Source organism: Rousettus aegyptiacus, unplaced genomic scaffold (genome assembly GCF_014176215.1).
Source record: "Rousettus aegyptiacus isolate mRouAeg1 unplaced genomic scaffold, mRouAeg1.p scaffold_m13_p_3, whole genome shotgun sequence".
Classification (NCBI taxonomy): domain Eukaryota; kingdom Metazoa; phylum Chordata; class Mammalia; order Chiroptera; family Pteropodidae; genus Rousettus; species Rousettus aegyptiacus.
The window spans coordinates 11,505,504-11,526,496 of record NW_023416306.1 but is presented as its reverse complement, the minus strand read 5'-3'; the positions used below and the strand labels follow the sequence as shown (position 1 = coordinate 11,526,496).

Below are 20,993 nucleotides of genomic sequence, written 5' to 3'. Positions count from 1 at the left end.
GAATTATCAAGTAGAACTTCTGAGCTCATTCAAGAAGGAAGGAAGTGCTGTAGATTTGGAATGCAGGTGTCTTGTCTCTCATCCAGGCATTTTGGTAAATTAAGCCGAAATGCAACAGCAAATAGTATTTATTCATATAGTAAAGCCCATCTCATGATTATTTTTTTGTTGCTGAATTGTTAAATGCTTTTACAATTAAGCTTTTGTATAATTCATAACAACTTAAATATTAGATTAATTGAACTATTAGTTTTAAAACACAAGATTTTTATGTACAATATGTGAAATAGATTTTTTTTTTTACCTTCTTTTATTTTTTTCTTCAGGTACTCTTTTTTAGTTAATGAGTTAGGATAAAAAATTTTCCAATTACTTCCTGCTTCAAGGTAGTGATAAACATAGAATACTGGGATGACGCTCATCAATTCCGCCTCGGCATTCCCCTTGGGGAGGTGGGTAAGGATATCGATGCCTTCATGACTCAGAACTGCAGATATGACTTCACCCATAAGTAGTCCTGAAACACACACATGCAAACACACACACACACACACACACACACACACACACACACAATTCAAAGTAGACACAATAATTTCTATCAACTTCTGAATGACAATAAATTTTATATAGAGATAAGAGCAATCATCTTTATTCTTTCCTTTTTGAATTACTTCTCAGAACTGGGGAGATTTAAAAATAAAGATCTGATTAAGAAGATGGATTTAAAAGAAACAGCAAAAGCAGGCTTAAAAATACCGTTGTAATATAATGGTAAAATGGTGTAATACAGTGGGTGGATTAATGCATAGAAGACATGGCAAATTAGTTGCCATTCAACCTGATAGCTTTAGCTATTGTAAATCATGTTAATCAGTTGCTTCCGCAAAGCAAAGAGTCTGAACTGCGAATGCTCTGTGAGTGCTTCAGGGCTCTGTCCGTAACTTATCGTCCAATCCTGGGCAAACCACTTTCTTATATATACAACCACAAGGTTGCTTCTGACTAAAAAGTTCTTTTCTAGTACTAAGATTCTGTGATTCCAGAACTTTTTCTGAGATAAAATGTATTCAGGACCTTCTATTATTTTGACAATTTGTCATTGAATCGTTAAGGCTGGAGACCAAGGAAAACCCACTAAGGACACAACTTCCGTAAATGTACTGTAGAGGAGAGAAGACCTTTAGGACTGGTATTTTAGCAGAGCAGTGCTGCTCTCTTGGGGCCATTTGCAACTCATAAAGCATTCTCTGGAGCAGGACTGGCCCCTAAGATCATGGAAAGTCCTTGAGTCTAGAAGCAGCTACACCTCCATTGTAGAGAAGTCTTTAGGCCAATGACGGCCCCCACCCTCCATCATGGAGAATGAATCTCCATTTAAATCAGACCAGTGGAAGAAGATAATCGGAAAAGTGGTCAGGGATTTGAAGGTGTGAATTTAAATGGTAGAATATTCCCAGAGTTGAATTTATATATGCTACTGAGTAAAGAGGACAAGAAATAAAATTATCATAAAGATATTTGATTTTGTCTGAAGCACAAAGTGAAATGAGAAATAAAAATGGCATTTGTTAATTTACCTTTTACACTCACAATCCTTTTGACTTTTGTTTTGGGGACCATATCTAATGGTACCCTGTATGGGAACTCCTTTTGTCTGCTAACGATACCTAAAATAAAAAATAAATAATTATTGGATTTACCCAGAGTTCTTGAGGGAAGACCCTTGCAGGCTATTTATAATATATAAGGAATTGAAAAAAAAAAAGGCTCTTTTATAATAACTATTAAAATTTTAGAAGGAAATTAATAACAATGGAGGATTTTTATCAAACCCTAGGCTTATATAATCTTTAAAAATAAAGCATTAACTTTGACTATGAGCTTCCTTGGAGATTCTACTGACTAGACTGCCTTGGTCATTACAAGATTGGAAATAAAAAGGTTATATAAATCTTATTCACCAGTGAAAGGGCGCATGCCATTTGTCCAAAGAGAAACAATTGTTCTTGAAACTGAAATCTAAAAATAACCAACATGTAACTTCTTAGTCAAGGAAATGTGAAGATAAACTCCACTGGCAAACATGCCCTGAAATTCTTTCCACCTTCTCCTCTCAGTCAGAAGACACTTTTTCTTTACTCACAATAACAAAGTTTTAGCATACTTGTATCAGAGCATTTTTTCTACTGTAATCATTAGCTTATTTCATAAAAATGATAATATTTACCAGTCTACTGATAGAATAGCAAGGACTTTGCTAAGCTCTTTAAATGCATTGTTACATTGGATCCTCACAACACCCCTGTATGCTAGGTCTATTTTTTTTTTTATAGATGAGGAAACTGAGGCAAATTGCTCAAGGTCACAGAGCTACTATAGATGGAGCTGTGATCTGGACTCAAGAAATTTTACTGCAGAGCCCATAGTAGGCACCACGAAGACTCTACCTCCCACTGGCCTGCTCCGAAAGCTCTGTGAGGGCAGGAATCATTTCTTATTGAATACTGTACTCCCAGCACATGGCATGGTCCCTGGCACATCACGCATGCTGAAAAAATAGTGAGACATGGACAAGCCATATAGCTTTGCAGAAGAGACAGGAACATTCCTCAGGTAACTTCTTTCTTCTTTAACCTTTGACTAATGCTGAGGATATAATATTAAAACAAAATTCAGTGGAGACATTTAAGTAAGAGGTTTGCGGTATGGTTGAAAAAGCATGGAGTTCAAAGAGAGCTTACTCTGTGTGTGATACTGGGAGAGACAACTTCTCTATGCCTCGGTTTGCTCACTATAGTTAAATAGAGGTAATAATATTTTCCTCAGAGAGTTTTTGTGAAGGTAGAAATAAGGCAAACAAACAATGTGGCAAACAGTTCAGGCTCTATATATGACACTTAATGACAGTAGGTTGTTTAAAAATCATCTTAATTTGATCCTCCACCATTTTTCCCATCATTACCTTTGACTGTTTCAATTCTCAGCATCAACTCTGCTACCAAATGGTAAAGGGTAAAGGTACAGAGGAGAAAGTGAAACTAAGAAGTCAATTTTACTTCTTGTCAGAGATCATGATAAAAGACTCATCAAGACATCACATATAAAGGTAGATGCCAGAGAGATTAAGACACTTAAAAGTTAAATCCATAAAACCAATAGGATAAAATATCTTTGTGAACTAAGAGTATAGAAATACTTCTAAAGATTACCCCCAAAATATATAATGGTAAAATGAAATTGTAATAAATTTGATTCTATTAGAATAAATTATTCCTGTTCAAAATGCACTAGGGTTCATTATTGCATGAGGAAGTAGACCAGAGACAAAATTAAAAATAAACAGACAAGCGAATACAAATGAAAAATAGAAAAACATACAAAAGATAGGAATAAGCAGTTTACAGGTGGGAAGCCCAAACGGCCAACACCCATTTAAAGAAATGTTTAAAATCACTAGTAATTAGTGATTTTAAATTAAAACAGTAATAAAATATCATTTTTTCCTCTCAAAAGTGACGTTGTTCTAGAGAGGAGAGTAACACCAAGTGTTGGTGAGGATGTGGAGAGATGGAAACTCTCATGCGGTACTGGCAGAAGTGTAAACGGTACAGCCATTACGAAGAACAGTATGACAGAAGTATGTGATATTCAATATATGTATGCTCTTTGACCCAGCAGTACCACTCCTGGATACACAGACCCCATAAATATTCACATAAATTCACTAGGGGAGATGCATAGGATGTTCATTGCAGTATTGTTTATGGTAGCAGGGAATCCGTCACTAGGGGATGGCTAAATAAAACTGTGGTAGAATATACTTTGAAATGCTATTTAAGAAGCAGTGAATTAAATGTACATATAGCAATAGAGATATTTCTTTAAAACAGAGTTTTGAGCTTAAAAACTTAAGAAATAGAACAGGATCTATCGGACAGTACTTTATATATGTTAAAAAGATATGCACGTAGAAACCAACATTACATCCCTACTAACAGATATAGATCAAGCAAGCATATTTGAGTGGGTGCATTTGGAGGAAGGGAAATGGGAGTAGGGGTCAGGAATAAAAGGAAATAAAACATGAGAAGGGCGACCCAATCCTATGATAATGGTGTGCCAGGAAGTGAGGGGTCTGAGGAGCTGAACTCTCTGCATCTGAGATACAAAAAGAGTTAGGGGACTCTTTGGTCTCTATCACAGAAACAAGATGACGAAGGGAATGTCATCATTCAGAAAGCATCACAATAAGATGCCCACATTATGCCACCGCTGTGGTTCTAGGGCCTACCACCTTCGGAAGTCTACCTGTGGCAAATGTGGCTACCCTGCTGAGTAGAAGAGAAAGCATAACTGGAATGCCTAAAAGACAAAATACCCCCGGGACTGGTCGAATGAGGAGCCTAAAAATTGTATACCACTGTTTCAGGAACGGATTCCACGAAGGAACAACATCTAAACCCAAAAGCGCAGCCATTGCAGCATCCAGTTCATCTTAAGGATTTCAGTGATTAGCCGCGCAAATAATGTTTTGGTTAAAAAAGAAAAAAAAAAGTTAGGGTAAAAGGGCTTGCCAGGGAGAGAAAGCAGGAACTAGGGCTACTTTTGAGTACTGAGTCTTTTTATTTAGTCTCTTTTACATTGATGTCACACAATTTTAATTACTATTACTTTATAATTTGTTCTGATATCTCATTCTCACTCATGGATTTTTTTTTAGATTTCTTCTAATATTATTGCCCATTTATTTTTCTAGAAATATCTCAGCTTTTTTTTTTTTTAAACTGAACTCTATAAAAGTGTCATTGTGGCATAATGATTCCAAAATAAAAGTATTAGAAGCATTTAATACAACCTCTGATATAAACTGGACAGAATTGATTACCAGCTTTATCTTATTTAGCACTCTAGAAATTAACAAAGCTGCCTAATCTAAGTTGTGTAAAATGATAAGGGAGAAAAGTCACATGACAAGATTAAAAAGAGGCATAGGTTTTTTTTTTTTTTAACCAAGAGTTTTGATGGAGAGATCTATTCCCAGATAAAAGATCATTCATTCCCATCTTGTGGTCCTGATGTTCATACCTCGGATATATCCAGACAGGGCTGTTTCAAATGCAATAATGTTAGCATGGGAGGCACAGGGTGAAAAGGAGAAGCCAAAGGGTGCAGTGGTTCTGGGGCATGATGTAACTGCATGAGGCCTAAACCCTCAGAACTTGTGATATCTCTTCCCACAGATCCCCCACAGTGGGTAGGCTGGGAGGAGGTCTGCATGAACATCAAATTAGAGAAAAACTAGTGTACAGATATATATATATATATATATATATATATATATATATATATATATACACACACACACACACATATATATATATGATAGATTTTTTTTCTTTTGTTACTCTATTGGCATCATCCTTATTCAGTTTATGACACTCAGCTAATTTAAAATGTTAAGGTCTTAATTCTTTGTACTCTCAGAGGAAATGGTACTCTGAGTATAGTGGTCTTGATTTATAAGTAAACTTTTTTTTATCCCCATTGCTATATCACTAAAAAAAAAAGAAAAATGATTCAATGCAACAGTAAGGTAAATTTTAACCCCTTAGTAAGAACTACGAAGTCTGTCCTTCTTGTTGAAAGAATTATTTACTGAGCACATTTTAAATTGCATAAAGAGACAATATATTTAGGCCTTGATTAATTACTCAAATATTTGTAAAATTCTAACTTGGAGAAGATTCAGAATATCTCAACTTACGGAAAAGCAGAGAAGCAGGAACAATGAGGAACGTAAAGTGATTAATCGGCATTATTGTGTTTTCAAATAATGCATGTGATATAAGTATGTAAATTACTTTTTCTTATGTGTTCTTTGGACTGGTGGTTCAATAAAAATATTGTAATTATTATTGTGATGATAAAAATGACAAATATATAAAGTAAGTCATCTATTTATTACTATTTCAATGCTTTGCATTTAAAACTAATGAAATTATTTTTCTTTGTTCTAAACCCATCCAGATTATAATATAATATATGCTATCAAGAATGGCAGTGAACTAAAAAGTGGACATTTATGATTCTAGACTATAAGCACTTTGAAAAATAGTGTTTCAGGTTACATATACACTTTAATTTCTAGAGCAAAAGACAATATATAAAATACGAAATTATTTTGCCTACCATAAATACCCTTTGGATCCAGAGTAATACCAGCATAACTTTCCTTTTTGACACCTTCTGGCTAAAATAAAGTCAGACAACATTCAGTTAAGAACATAATTAAATCTAAATGACTTAAATTCTTAAATCAACTTGGCCACTTTTCCAATTAAAAATTCCTTTTTTTTTTTTTTGAGAAGGCAAAATATGTTAAAATACTTAAATGTATGCATGCAAGAATAAGATTTTCTGGCTATTTACATAATAATCAGAGCAAACAGTTAAATATAAGTTATTATAAGCCAGGCAGCTGACCTAAGTGCTTTGTATGTATTTGCTCATTTAACCTCAAAAATACACTGCAAAGTAGGTGCTATTATTTCTCTTATTTGACAGATAAGGAAACTGATATACAGAGAGATCAAGAAACTTATCCAAATGACACACTGCTAGAAAGTGGTAGAGCCAGGATTCAAACCCAGGCAGCCTGGCTCTAGAGCCTGTACATGGAACCGCCATGCAAGGATGCATAAAACTAGCCTTGCACGAAATAAGTCAGTACATGTTTACTAAAGTAAATTTCAAGGCTGAAAACAGAACTCAGAGAATGAAGACCTAGAAAGACCCAGTTCTATCATTAACTAGCCATGTGACTCTTGGCAAGAATCTTAATAAGATATCATGAAGACACTCAACAGATTGTATGGGTAAATAGTACTTAATAAGTGATAGTTTTCTTTTTTTGGCCTATTTACTCATTTATAAAATGAAAGTTTTTCTAGACCATAAATGTTAAACTATAAATGCACGAGCTATGTCTTTTTTATTGTTGCATCTCTAGTGCCTAGCATAATGTCTGCCACATAGATTTCAAGAACACAATTTCTAAATGTGTTTGGGGAAGAAAATCTGGAAGGCTATACACCAAATTGTTAAAATTAGGTATCTCTGGACATGAGTTTTATTGGTGACTTTAATTTTCTTCTCTGTAGTTTTTCAGTATTCTATATTTTCTATAATAAACAAGTATTGTTTTTTTAAATTTTTAAAATATAATTTGAGACTTAAAGAAAAGTTACATGAATAGTACAAAAAAAATCTGAGATAACCTCCACCCAGATTTCCCCAAATGTTGACATTTTGTTACATTAATGCTATCACTTTCTCTGTTTCTTTTGGAATCGCTTAAGCATAAGTTGCTGATAACTTTTTTTCAGAATGGACGAATTGATTTTAGAAGAACCAGAAAACTCATGTTTTTCTTACCACCACTCGTAATGTTTTCACTAAGATTTCCTTTCCCATAGAAGTGTCCAATGAAAAGCTGATGTTGTGGAGGCCGATTTCCAGAGGAAGCACGGTAAAAGTCACCAACTGACTGGAGGAGCCCTCTACTCTCTGGGGCTGACATTTGGAGGGGCTTCTCTGATGGGCAGTGGCTGGGCTTCCTGATGAACAGATTCCCTCCACAGGAAACATTTTAACACAGAACTGAAAAGGTCACCAGTGAACAATTATATCAAAACACTTTATGATAAGAAAAGCATGCTGTGACTGTCTGGACACAAACTCTCTTCTGATAATTTTACAGTGTTAAATAATCCATTAGATTCTAAGGCAGAGGAGAAAGCTCATTTCAGATCTTCTAAAACACATACACAAGTTGCTTCAGAGTTTAGCAATGTGAAGGGATGTCTAGAAAGCTCAACACTGCTCAGAAATGTCCTACCTTCCTTACACTGCTACCTGCTGAATCAGGTGTGGAGCTACTGAAATTCTTTGTTCATGTTGTGATAGCATTTTTAACACTATCTCTTCGTCTGTATTTTAGACAGGTGGGAGCCCAAGGCTCAGGCATTCTGTGTGCCTTATTCATCTTTCTATCTTTTAGCTCAGTCTTTGGTATTCAACAAATGGTTTTATGAAAGGTTGAAAACTTCATCTTTCAGCATTCAAGGTCCTGCCCAGTATGTCCTTGACTGAATTTTCCAGTCTTACCTCTTAACTTCCCACTTATACCCAATTTTATAACTATGCTCTGGCTCCAGAAAGACCTTGGTTCAAACCTTTCCTCTCCTTTTTACTGTGTGACAAGAGCAGGTTGCAAGCAAAACGTCTTCCACTCTCCATTTCCCCATCTTTGTAGTAAGGACAATAATCTAGCTACTAACTTCTGGCTCAAATAGTGAATGAATATTTTTCATCTCCCCTCCAAAATCAAGTGAATTGACAGAATTGCAAACTATGCCCAAAAGAATAAATCTAGAATATACAGAAAAAAAATTCATCAGGGAAACAAGAAAGAGTGCCAACATTCAACAACTAATATTGAGTAATTTCTCAAAAACATGAAGTGCTTTCTCTCCTTAGGAAACACAAACAACCAGGGTGGATGAGGCAGGAGTTAAAGAAGACTATTGTGTCATATTGTGTCATATTTACATTGCTGAAATGAGTTGAGTTTTTATTTGTGTGTGTGTGTGTGTATGTGTTAATTCCATGAATAGAATTCTCAGTAAGTTAGAAAATTCTTCTTTTTTTCCCATTTACTTAAACATACCAAAAATGTCTACTTACCCCCATCCCAGATATCCGATAGTTGTAAACAGTTCCTTTCAACTGGACCTGTTCTCCTCGTACAACAGAATATGGGATATTCATTTCCAGGAACACATCTTTGAACACCCTTGCCTTGACAGCATCAGAAACACATATACCTTCAGTCCAACGTAAAAGCAAAGTACAAACATATTAGGGAATTTCTATAATACTTTATTAATATTAAAATATCTCGAAGTAAACATAACTAAAAATTTCTGATTTACTTGGCTTCAAGAAAAAAATTAGATTATGTTTTGCTCATCACTGTCACCCTGTGTCCTTGAATTTTCTATTCATCGATCTTTCTTTCAATAATTATTGGTGTTAACAGAAAAACCTCACTTGTTCAACAAATATTGAATTTTATTCAAGGCATGAGTTTTTCAACTGAAGCTCCAATCTCTTTTTAGATATTCATTAGTGGCTCCACTTAAAAGGTATAAAATTTTGATTGTAGAAACTAAGATTTTGTAAAAATAAAAAATAGGAAACCAACAAACAAAACCAATCCTGAAGTTATTTATAAGTATCTGCACTAAATCACCACATAAGGACATTAGCCTATGAGAGAAAGTCATACATTTGTTTCTAACTCTTCTACTCAAGCACACAGTCATTGAGAAAAATGAAGAAAAATGAGGATTTGGCATCAGCATTTATAAAACAATGGCTGACAGAAGAGTAAAAGAAGAAATCTATATGATCAAAGATGTGGGCATATCTGAGTCTTTTTGTCATATGTTAAAAAGAATATTTTAAAAAATGTTACCCCTTAAGTCCTGGATAAAGTAAATAAAAAATAACAACAACAACAAAACTACATTTTGGTAATTGAATCACTCCTTAAATGAGTATAACAGTTTAAACTTGCTTACCACTATTTGAAATGCCAACACCTTGAATTTCCCAGGTAGTTAGAGAATCAGGTAGCACAAACTTCAACTGGTTTCTGAAAGTTAAGATGTTGATATTTAAATACAGTGAAACATTGATTAACTCAACTGGACATCATTCATTAACAGAATTTTTGATTCATACTACTTTTGAAGAAAGAAAAAAAATCATAGCAAAACAAAATCACATCATTTATTAAGGAAAAATCAAGCAAGAAAAATATATTTAATAACTTTCCTACTTGTTTTACATTTTTAGCTATTTCACTTGTATGATAAAAATGCAATCAGAGGGATGCCGTTGAAATATTATAAATTAAAAACATACAAAACAGAAAAATTGTTCATTGTGTAATGTGTTCTAAAACAGGGAAGCAAAGTAATGCATCTTAACATTGCTGATAACAAAGTAAACATAACTAAAAATTTCTGATTAAGATTAAGCTTATATAGTTATTTATTTCATTCGACAAGCAGCTATTTTCCACCAACTTTGTGTCAGGCATAGCATAAAGTACTGAGTATACAGCACTTGGAAGATGTAGATCTGCTCTCAAGCAGTTCATAGTTTAATGGAAAAAATAGTTAAGTAAATAAATTTCAATACACTGTAATAACTTTATCAATAAAGCATTAAAAAAAATTTAGAGACAGTGTGCATTGATTCAACATGTTTATTTTAATGCCTCTACAAACCAGACTCTATACCAGGTCCTAGATATAGGACAGTAACCTGAATTTAGTCCTTGCCCTGGAGGATTTACATTTTAATGTTAAAGATGGGCAGGTAAATAGGTCATTATAATACTATGACACATGCAACAGGGTTAATTGGGAGGAGTAATTTATCCAGTCACTAGTAGGGATGCGGACAGTGATGGGGAGGCTTACCAGAGGAAGTGCTGGCCAAGGGGCAGTGTCAGCTGAAATGACAACACTGAAGGAAGGATTAGAGGGAACAAGAGACCCATCAGAAGACTGATGCCGGGCTTGGGACTCAGTGCTTTGACTGCCTTTGGAAAGTCAGTGCTCTGAGCACCCCAAGGAAGGGTGATGCTCAGGGACTTGGCACTGTTCAACACTGTTTTCAGTGTTTGGTATAGGATAGGCATTCCATAAACATGTGTTGAATAAAGGAATTTAAAGAAAAAAAGAGAACCTTCTTCTTATTAATCAACTTTTGTTTCATAGTACAGATATTTCAGGATGAAAATACCTTTTTAATACAGTGTACAGTATATAGTTGTGCTCAGTAAATGCTTACTGAAGTGAAATAAAATTAAATAAATGGAATAGAATTCTTCTGTAAGAGTTAATTCTGTCCTGGGACCAATTACTAGAGCAAAGCACACATTAAAAAAAAAAAGTAAAACACAAAATATGGTCAAGTGGTATTATCATCTTAATTCTTAAATAAACTATTGGAAAATGGGTAGTCTCCAGACTTTTGGCCATAATATTTGCATTTTCTCACATTTTTAAGAGGAATATCAAAGAAGTATAATACCTTCTGGGGACATGATGAACTTCCCATAGCCAGCTTTCTGGAAAATAGCTCCTTATTTCTGGCTTGGTTACTGGTAACAGGGTCTTTATATCTGGGAGGGAAAAGTTTATTTGTGGAAAAACAACATTAATTTTACTTAGAGACAAATTTTAAAATATGGACATTAATCTACAACAAGCATTTCAGAAAGGTCAATGAAACAATTTTAGTGATTTCAAAATAGAACTATTAAAATTTTTCCACTAATCACATTGACAAAACAAAGCATAAAAATATCTTTAAACGAGGCTGGAGGCATCACTCTGCCCAACTTCAAATTATCCTACAAAGCGGCAGTAATCCAAACAGCATGATATTGGCAGCAAAACAGACACACGGACCAGTGGAATGGAATCGAAAATCTAGAAATAAACCCATATTTATATGGGCAAATAATTTTTGACAAAAAAAAAAAAGCCAAAAACATACAGTGGAGAAAGGAAAGCCTCGTCAATAAATGGTGCTGGGAAAACTGGAAAGCCACCTGCAAAAGAATGAAACTAGACTGTTGTCTTTCACCACACACCAAAATTAACTCAAAATGGATTAAGGACCTAAATTTAAGACCTGAAACAATAAAATGCATGGAAGAAAACATAGGAACTAAATTCAAGGACCTTGGACTTAAAGAAGATTTTATGAATTTGACCTCAAAAGCAAGGGAAGTAAAAGCTAAAATAAATGAATGGGACTACATCAAACTAAAAAGCTTCTGCTCAGCAAAAGGAATCATCGACAAGGTAAAGAGACAACCATCTGAATGGGAAAATATATTTGCAAGCAATGCCTCTGATAAGGGCCTAATATCCAAAATATAAAAAAAATTCATACGACTTAATAACAACAAAAAAACAAATGATCCAATCGAAAAATAGGCAGAGGGCCTGAACAGACACTTCTCTCTAGAGGACATACAAATGGCCAACAACTATATGAAAAGATGCTCAATATCAATAGCTATTAGGGAAATGCAAATCAAAGCCATGATGAGATACTATCTCACACCTGTTAGAATAGCTATAATCAACAGGACAAGTAATAACAAATGTTGGAGAGGATATAGAGAAAAAGGAACCCTTATACACTGCTGGTGGGACTGAAAATTGGTACAACCACTATGGAAAACAGTATAGAGTTTCCTCAAAAAACTAAGAATTGATCTACCATACGATCCAACAATCCCTCTACTGGGTATTTACTCCCAAAGACTTGAAAACTCAAATCTGAAAAGATATTTGCACGCCAATGTTCATAGCAGCATTATTCACAGGGGCCAGGACATGGAAGCAACTGAAGTGTCTTATGATAGATAATTGGCTAAAGAAGCTGCGGTACATATATACAATGGAATATTACTCAGCCATAAGAAGAGATGAAAATACTGCCGCTTGCGACAACATGGATGAACCTCAAGATAATTATGCTAAGTGAAATAAGCCAGACAGAAAAAGTTGAAAATCACATGATATCACTTATATGTGGGATATAAACCTAAAAGCAACAAATGAACAGGACAAACAAACAGAGACTCATGGACATGGACTAAAGTGGTTACCAGAGGACTATAGAGAAGTAGTTACTAGTGGGGTGGGGGAGGAAGAGGGAGGTAGATGGGGTAAAGGGAGTCAAATATAGAGGGGTGGGTGAGGGAGAGGTGGGTACACGGGATCAAATATATGGTAGCTGAAGGAAACTGGACTTTGGGTGGTAAACACACCAAAGAATATACAGATGTCAAATGATAATGTACAAAAGAAAATTATATAATCACATTAACCAATGTTACCCCAATAAACTTAATAAAAAAATAAATATTAAAAAATCAAATTCACAGAAAAAATATCTTTAATGATTTTTTAAATTGCTAAATCTTTAGTGTTCCTGAGATTATACAAGATACTAACTAATCAGTCTATAAAGTCATTTGCATTTTTATCATTACAACAATTTTGTTTGTATTATAAAATAAGTAGATTTATGTGATTCTCTCTGCCTTAGCTCAGAAATTTATTTGTATTTCCTTTAATAAAAATAGACAGAGCTTCTGCTCCCGTCTAAGATGAACTAATTATGGGCTGGGGTTATCCTTCTGACACAGCATATAAAACAGTTTTCAGACACTAGAGCATAAGTGACTCAGGACTCTGATCCCTAAGAGAAGGGAGATTAGGTAAATCCTAAAGTGGTTCAGGTTTACTGTCTGGAGACAGTATACAGGAATCAGGGCAGAGAGAAGAGCCCATGTGGGATTGTAGCAGGAGCATGCATGGGAGTTTTTGGGAGGCTCTAGAATGAAGAGCAGAGTATAAGAGAGAAGCTGCAGAGATTGAATTACATGTAGCTGAAACCAAACCAAATGATTATAGTTGAAGAAATTGGACAATGAAAAATATGCATACTAGATCGTTCATGAAAATGCTGCCTGTAATAAGCAAAATTCTGAAAATAACCTAAATATATCTAATAACATGGTTTTGATAACTAGCTAGTCAAAAATTATGTTTGCAGAAATATATCCGTTTAAATGGATGATGTTTAAGATAAACTATTAAGTAAATCAATCAGATTATAAAACAGGAGCTGTATTCTGTCTGTTTTGTTTTGACTATATATAAATGATACAAAAGTCCTAAAACATATTAATGTTCTGAAAATATGTTAACGAGAGTTCTATAAATTCTGAAAATAAATATTGTGCTTGAAACTAAGATAAGATTTCAACTTTTATTTAAATATACTTAGGCTCAAGCTAGATTTAGAAATCTTTCGCTATATTTAGTTAGTATAGGTATAAATAAAATTTTTAATGGTCATTATATTATAGAACCATAGAATTTTAGAACTCAAAGGCATACTGGAGATTTATGGCCCAAGATTCTTGCTTTAAAAATGAGACAGTTGCGACTCCAAGAGGATAAGCAATCATTCAAGTTTCTAGAATGCCTTGAGTCTTGACTATGGATAAGTGTACCCCCCTCTATACTATCTATATATACCTCTTTTGATCCCAAAGATGATAACAGATTTTTTTCTTATGGGCATTTACAAGTTACCTTTTCTATGTTCAATTTTAAATAGAGCATGATAACTGCCTATCTTAGCATAAAATTACACAAAATTCCCCATATTGAGCAGAATTCTTATAGAAAATATCAAACTTACGTAGCCTTCCCAACCGGATATCCTTTTGAGTCTCTTCAGAACGGTGCTTGTTTGCGATGGCACAGCATTCCTTGAAAGCTGTGACGCATTTTGGGCCTACTGTAATCCGGGCAGCTCGCTCCTCACAACTTTCATCATCATTACGATTGGCTCCATCATAACAACATTTCTTCAACTTTGCATATTTGTATTTAGCAACTGAAATGGTAATAACAAAAGTGCCCTTGAATAGAGAGTCCTGACACCTCAGGTGTAGGAGAGATCTCAAAGGATACTCTTCAGTTTCTACTGCCTTGTGGTCCCTCTCTCCACAACAGTCATGGCTAGTTGGCTAACCAGCCTCCCTTTGGAACTCCTCTAGGAGTGAAGAGAATGAATGTGGCCTCAGGAGGTAGTCCATTCTGATTCACGCTAAATAGTTAAAAGTGCTTTCTGCAACTATGCTAAATACTAACTCTTGAAATTAGCCACTCGAATTTGGCACCCTTTGACTAAAATGAGTTAACATTCCGAGAAGCCCTCAAGTATTTGAAGATAGCTACCATCACTATACAAGTATTTCCTTCTTTAAGCTAAATATCCTATGTTTTACAAACATTTCTTACATGATTTTGTTTGTGGACCTTCACCAGTGGCCTCATTCTTCATTGTAAATATACAACTTAATGTATCTCTCTTTTTCAAATCATTAGAACTTAGAAAAAAAGTTAGAATTAAAATAACTCATATACAAATGGAAGGAATTTTTACATTATTATAAGTGTAATTATTACTTGAACTGAGGTCACTGACTCTTAGTTCAATGTTCTTTCTGTAATGACATTGCCAATTATCATATTTCCATTTAAATAACCATTTTAAAATAATTTCTATTAGACTTAGTTCCCAAAGAGTAATCCAAAATACTATTAACTATTAATCATATGAAATAGAAGAAATAGATTTCTAGGTATACCCCTAAGTTTATCAAATCATGGATTTTTTTTTTCAGAATAAAATGGAAGAATATGATTTTAATTGCTAAAGTTTATAGAGAGAAAATATTTGTGACAAATAAATATTAACCTTTAGATTTTAGAAATAGAAATAATAAATGCTTATTTTTCTCAGAATAAAGTTATAGCGAATGAACTATTAGATTTGGATTAATTTTTCTGAGAGGTGAGCTAGATGTCTATACATATCTTCCTTTTTGCCTATTCAATCTGAATTAGGGAAAATTAGTAATTTTTAATTTTCTCCAGCTGTTGAGTGATAGATCATAATCTTTCTACGATCACATATAACTTTTAGAATACCTTGTTCTTCTATTTTCTCACGTAGCGATCTTTTTGGCCTGAGAATTTCTTTACAAGTTTCATCTGTTCAAAAAAAAAAAAAAAAAAGATAAAGACAGAGATGAATGAAAAAAAGAGATGAATTCTCAAAGAAAGAGAAAATTCCATGAAATTACATATTAAAACATTCACAAATCATTCATTCAACAATTGAGAGCCTGCTTTCAGGCAGGCCATGTGCAATATACATCTTACTATGACTTGTATTATCTTAGAGGAGCTCACGATCTAGTGTCATATAGTTTGATCTGAGTTTGGTTTTGAATCCTGCAACCTTTCTGATCCACTGATTACAGATAACTAGTTAAATATTTAATGTGAACAAAATATTTGTTGGGTGTGCTATTTTTATTATTTGTTCTTTGTGCTATATTATTACCAATAATAGTATCGAGTATACCTATGAACAATTTTAAAACCATAGAAAGATGATGATTATGATGTGGTCCTTGCCCTCAGAGAGCTCACAGTGCAGTGGCTGAGATAAGACATATTATTAAGTATAAGAATGTGCAATAATGCTCTGCTATTATATTACTTATAAATAGAGCTAGTCTCTATAATATTCTCCCTAGTAAAGAAGAAGGGAATGATCAATTCTATGTGGGGAAGAAGCCCCATAGAGGAGATAATTCTTAACAGTAGCTTCTCCAGGCTAATAAAAGGGAAAGTAGTTCTGATGAGGATAGGCCCAAAGATATAAAATAGCATAGTACCACCCAAGGACCATACTTGATTGTATACAGCTTAAACATAATGTAAGGTAGAGTAGGATGAGAAATAGTTGGAGAGAGTTGGGGAGAAGTGCTGGAGAGGCTTTGAGTACTACACTAAAGAATGTGTACTTTATATTAGAGGCTAATGAAATATATATTATACAGGGGTGTTACATAGTCATGTCATTCTATCTGGAGGACAAACAAAAATGAGGCCTGAAAGGCAAACGATTGATGTAAATTTCAGTAATCAACTTGAAGAATAAATGAAAAATTATGAGTGTTTTACCATTTTCTTGGGTGTCATCTGCATTCGCATTGGTAAGGAAGGTGAGTCCAGCCAAGCGGAATACATCTGCATTGTTGAGGCCACCACCTGCCCCACATCCCAGGTCATTCTTCTCTAAAGTTTGAAATACCTGTCCAGAAAAGCAAAATGTTGATTCTGTTCAGATGTATAAATCATTCCTCTAAAGAACTAAAGGAATGAGTTGTTTCATGATTATAACAAGCTTATGAAACACACAGGCTGCTTATTATCAAATGGCTAAAGTCTCTTGTACTGCTACTATAAAGCCTCCTCCCCAAAACCCTCCCAAATCCTCAAACCCTCCTAATAATGGCACTTTTGCTCTATGAATGTAATTGCTATCATGATCGTTCATTTTTTAAGTGCTTAACTTTATCTACAATTGGAGGAACAAGAAATGATGGACCTATGCATTGGGGACTAACATGAGGATGACTATTAAATTATGGGCTTAGATCATAGGAAAGGACTAGTCTTCTGTTAATTCTTCCCATATAATCTACCCTGGAGGCCACAATTTGTGAGCACTGCACAGAGCCACTAGTGATGAATGCCATACACTACTTAACTCTTTCCAGAGGCTTCTTGGTTTTCCTTTGGACTCCATATAGAGCACTGTCCACTGCTGTTAAAGCCACCCAGGACTCCGACTCACTTGCCATATTAAGAGATACATGTTCGCCTGGAGAATATGTATCTGCACTTGGAGACAGAGAAACCTAAAAGGTCATTTGAAAAAGAAAAGATCATTTGTGGGAGACAAAACTTCATGGATAGCTGCGTATACAGTTTCCTTTATTCAGAAGAAAATTCGATTACGACATTATTTGTGGCTTACCTGGAGCTGGTTGCCACATTTTTCTTCAACATTTAACCAGACTGAGTCAGACACTAATTCTGCTGTCTGCTCTCCTGTGACGATGTAATAGACCAGGAGACGGGCTGAAGGAACCATGTTCTGTGTCACTGGAATGTTTATACTTTGATAAGTGGAATCTGGAAGTTTCTCCCTTGTGCCAAAGTGAACAATTTTGCCCTTGGATATAATCTAAAAATAAAGAGTGGCAGCAATAATAACTATAAAAACAAAACTTTTGCTTCAGGATGGAGCTTGGAGCTAGAGTAGAAACTATGTTAAAGGAAAAGAAAGTTAACATGTATGGGCCTACTACGTGCCAGAAATTTTTATATATACTTTAAATCTTTTAATTCTCATAATAACCGGTAGGATAAGAATATTATTTCCATTGTGCAGATGAAGGGATTGAGGCTGAGGAATTAACAAAAAGTCTTACAGAGTTTAGTTCAAAATCATATAACTAGGAAAACAGAGAGCTAAAATTTGACCCCAAATCTGTTTAAAGTCATCACACTGTCACTAAAATCTCCTTTGTTTTACTAATTTAAAAAAATAGATGGGTGAGTAGAGTGCATCTGACTTGGGAATTAAATTTTAAAGCCAGAGATTAGGTTTTAAATTGGAGGCATAGATTTTTTTTTTTTTTTAATTACATAAAGTCAAAATGTCCTCAAAGTGCCTTAAGTTATCCTTAGAGAACAAGACTACATACAGTAAATAGCAGGGTTTGGCACAGTTTCCAGAAAGGTTCCCTAATCCTTCATCAGTCAATGTGTTCTACGGTCCTCATTAATTGGTCGATTTCTCTGTAAAAACGTTGAAAAATACATTACCACCTGTTCGGCCTGCCCGTTGGAATAATTCATTCCATTTCTTTGACAAATGTCAAGAAGCCCTTAACATTCTTCACATGTTCTTTCCTAGGTTTCACCAACAGGCTTGACTGACCACCTCTGTTTAATATATGTGATGTAATAAGGGATGTTGCTGAACAGTAGAATTGGAGCAGGTACGATACGATTCAAATTTCAAGAAACAGGATTTGGGTCCTCCTTTTATGCTAGTGAAATGCTCATATTTTAAATAGGCCTAAGCATGAGATCTTTGGCCACAATTTAGAGCAGAGGTAATGTGAGAATTTAATCAGATTCTCTCCATGGAGTAGTCAGTCAGTTCTCTTTGGTGAAAGGAGATCAGACAAGGAGTCAAAGGTTCCCAGTTCAAATCAAAATCTTCCTTTCCAGGCTGAGTGAGCATGACAAGTCTTTTAACCTCTCTGTCTCTCAGTTTCCTTATCTGTAAAATGGTCATGAAAATCATGCCCTATTTCTAAGGTTTTTGAAAAACTGATTATCAAATTAGACGATGTTCTTGAAATGCTTTGTGAAAGCAAATACAACGGGTTATTCTAATGCTTCTCTATAAGCAAAGGAAAATGTTCCAGGTGGGGGAATAGATAGGTGTAAATCAATTATTATCATACTTACCAAGTAATTATAGTGAGCTATTTTGTCAATATATGGACTTTTGGGGGTAACAATAATATTCAGATGTTCTCCCACAAGAAAAGGTTTATAGTTTCCAGTCCAGTCAATATAAAGGTAACTTTGGCTGAGAGATAAATATGCTACTGCTCTGTAATCTTTGCTGGCCTGATTTTCATCTGGAAGATCTGGATCATTGGTCTTGACCTGAAATGGAAAATTTCAGAGAAGACATGTGGACTGTGAAGAAATGTTTTCTGTAAAATATACCTTTTACATTCCTTTTTTTTGCTTTATAAATTTCTAAATTTCACACTACCAATTGCTGAAGAAAATAACCCTCCATTACTCCAACGTTTGTAATCTGTGGTATTAAGTAACTTTGCTAAGACTTTGGACAATCATTAGGATAATATGGGATTATGCGCTGTGGTGGGAAAGTCTGGTGAAGTGAAGAGAGAAAGATGCTCCTGGAACAAATATTGATACCCTTCCTGAAATGTAATGGCAAGTTGGAGACTCTTTTTCCTATAGGTTGGGATGGCAGGAATTGGGGGACTTGGTGGGGAGGTTGTGAATGGACATCACAGAGATTCTCTGGCCCAGTTTCATTGTGAAACTGTGGCACAGCAGAGTGCTTATAAACACAGGGTGGAGTAGAAATGATATCTTGTCAGCGATATCCACCTTTGACAGCAAAGAGGTTAGTAGTTCATGCTCTGGAGTGAGATATGCATTGGTTTACATGCCAGTGCCTCCATTTATTAATAGATAAGTTATTTAATTAATCACAACAGACGTTTGAAGCCTCTGTTTTCTCAGCTGCAAAATGGCAATAATAATATTAAGTAACTCACAGAGCTGATTAAGTGGGCATTAAATGTGATCTACATACAGCTCTTAGCGCAATGCTCAGCACTTCTTAAGTGCTCAGTAGATGATAGTGAATGTATACATGCTATAGTCATCAACGTGCTGCCATAGTCATTAACTTATTCATTTTTTACTTGGGTTTGGGAACTTAAACAATATTTGCTAGAAGAGAAGATTATTAAATGAGCTCTAAGGTAGAGTGGTTCATGCGGTGAGAAAAAAAGGGAGCCTTCCACAGCTAACCTTTTTGTGGCCCTGAAAAGACAAAACAATTGAGGGTAAGGGGAGAGAATATTCCTACCACTGACTTCCACCGCTGTATCTAGTCTGGAGCTTCTAGATTCTAACATAGGCTTACCAATGTAAGAGAAAATAATTAATTCCCAAATAAAAAAGTGATTGATTTATCTTCCTCAAGGACTACTCAATGGATTAGCAGATTGCCTCTAGTATTTGTTTTTTTATGCAAAATTATGGAACTGTTCAGTGGATCCATGGATAAAATCTGCTGCATCTGTTCTGCATACTAGTCAAAATATACAGTCAAAAGTACACATTGTCCTAAAAAATTTAACAGAATTCAGCTCACCGTAAATTCCAGCGCCGTTATTCCAGATGGGAGATTGACCACAAACAAAGCTACTCCATCGTTGGAACCTGTTACACTTTCCTTCACCTCTAAGTCAGTTATCTCTTGGTTTTCATCGACCGTTTGTGCACTCAGAGTCACTGATATCCCACCTATCACTTCATCAAGTGAATCCTTAACCTGCGCCTGTTTGTTGGAACAGTCCAAATGCAATTCAACAGCTCGGCATTTGTTTCAAGGATAACAATTCAGAAATAATTTTTCTTCCTCCCACCAGAGTATAAATAATTCATGTTAAATTCAGTAAAAGAAATGTGTTCTCAGCTTATAGAAAGGTTTAATTCTATTTAGTTAAATCATTTTTGAATAAATTCTCCTGTATACCAAGCAGACTCAGAACATAAATATTCTGTTAAGCATGCCAAGTGGATGTGAAAAGGTGCTCTATTATT

The 20,993-nt window shown here is 34.8% G+C and overlaps 1 protein-coding gene and 1 pseudogene across 1 annotated transcript in view; one reads left to right on the top strand and one right to left on the bottom strand.

Annotated features, from left to right (window-relative positions):
- The window catches only part of C5 (complement C5), a 73,781-nt gene that overhangs the window by 28,817 nt on the left and 23,971 nt on the right, over nucleotides 1–20,993 (bottom strand). The window contains exons 11-24 of the mRNA XM_016155932.2: nucleotides 20,542–20,727; nucleotides 19,083–19,286; nucleotides 17,575–17,784; nucleotides 17,306–17,455; nucleotides 16,716–16,845; nucleotides 15,672–15,734; nucleotides 14,374–14,571; nucleotides 11,173–11,263; nucleotides 9,648–9,721; nucleotides 8,749–8,888; nucleotides 7,438–7,662; nucleotides 6,193–6,253; nucleotides 1,581–1,670; nucleotides 305–517 (exon numbers count right to left, since the gene is read on the bottom strand). Of these exons, the coding sequence (XP_016011418.2) occupies nucleotides 305–517; nucleotides 1,581–1,670; nucleotides 6,193–6,253; nucleotides 7,438–7,662; nucleotides 8,749–8,888; nucleotides 9,648–9,721; nucleotides 11,173–11,263; nucleotides 14,374–14,571; nucleotides 15,672–15,734; nucleotides 16,716–16,845; nucleotides 17,306–17,455; nucleotides 17,575–17,784; nucleotides 19,083–19,286; nucleotides 20,542–20,727 (2,035 nt within the window). The remainder of the gene's footprint in view (nucleotides 1–304; nucleotides 518–1,580; nucleotides 1,671–6,192; nucleotides 6,254–7,437; nucleotides 7,663–8,748; nucleotides 8,889–9,647; nucleotides 9,722–11,172; nucleotides 11,264–14,373; nucleotides 14,572–15,671; nucleotides 15,735–16,715; nucleotides 16,846–17,305; nucleotides 17,456–17,574; nucleotides 17,785–19,082; nucleotides 19,287–20,541; nucleotides 20,728–20,993) is intronic.
- LOC107516311 lies at nucleotides 4,214–4,627 on the top strand (annotated as a pseudogene).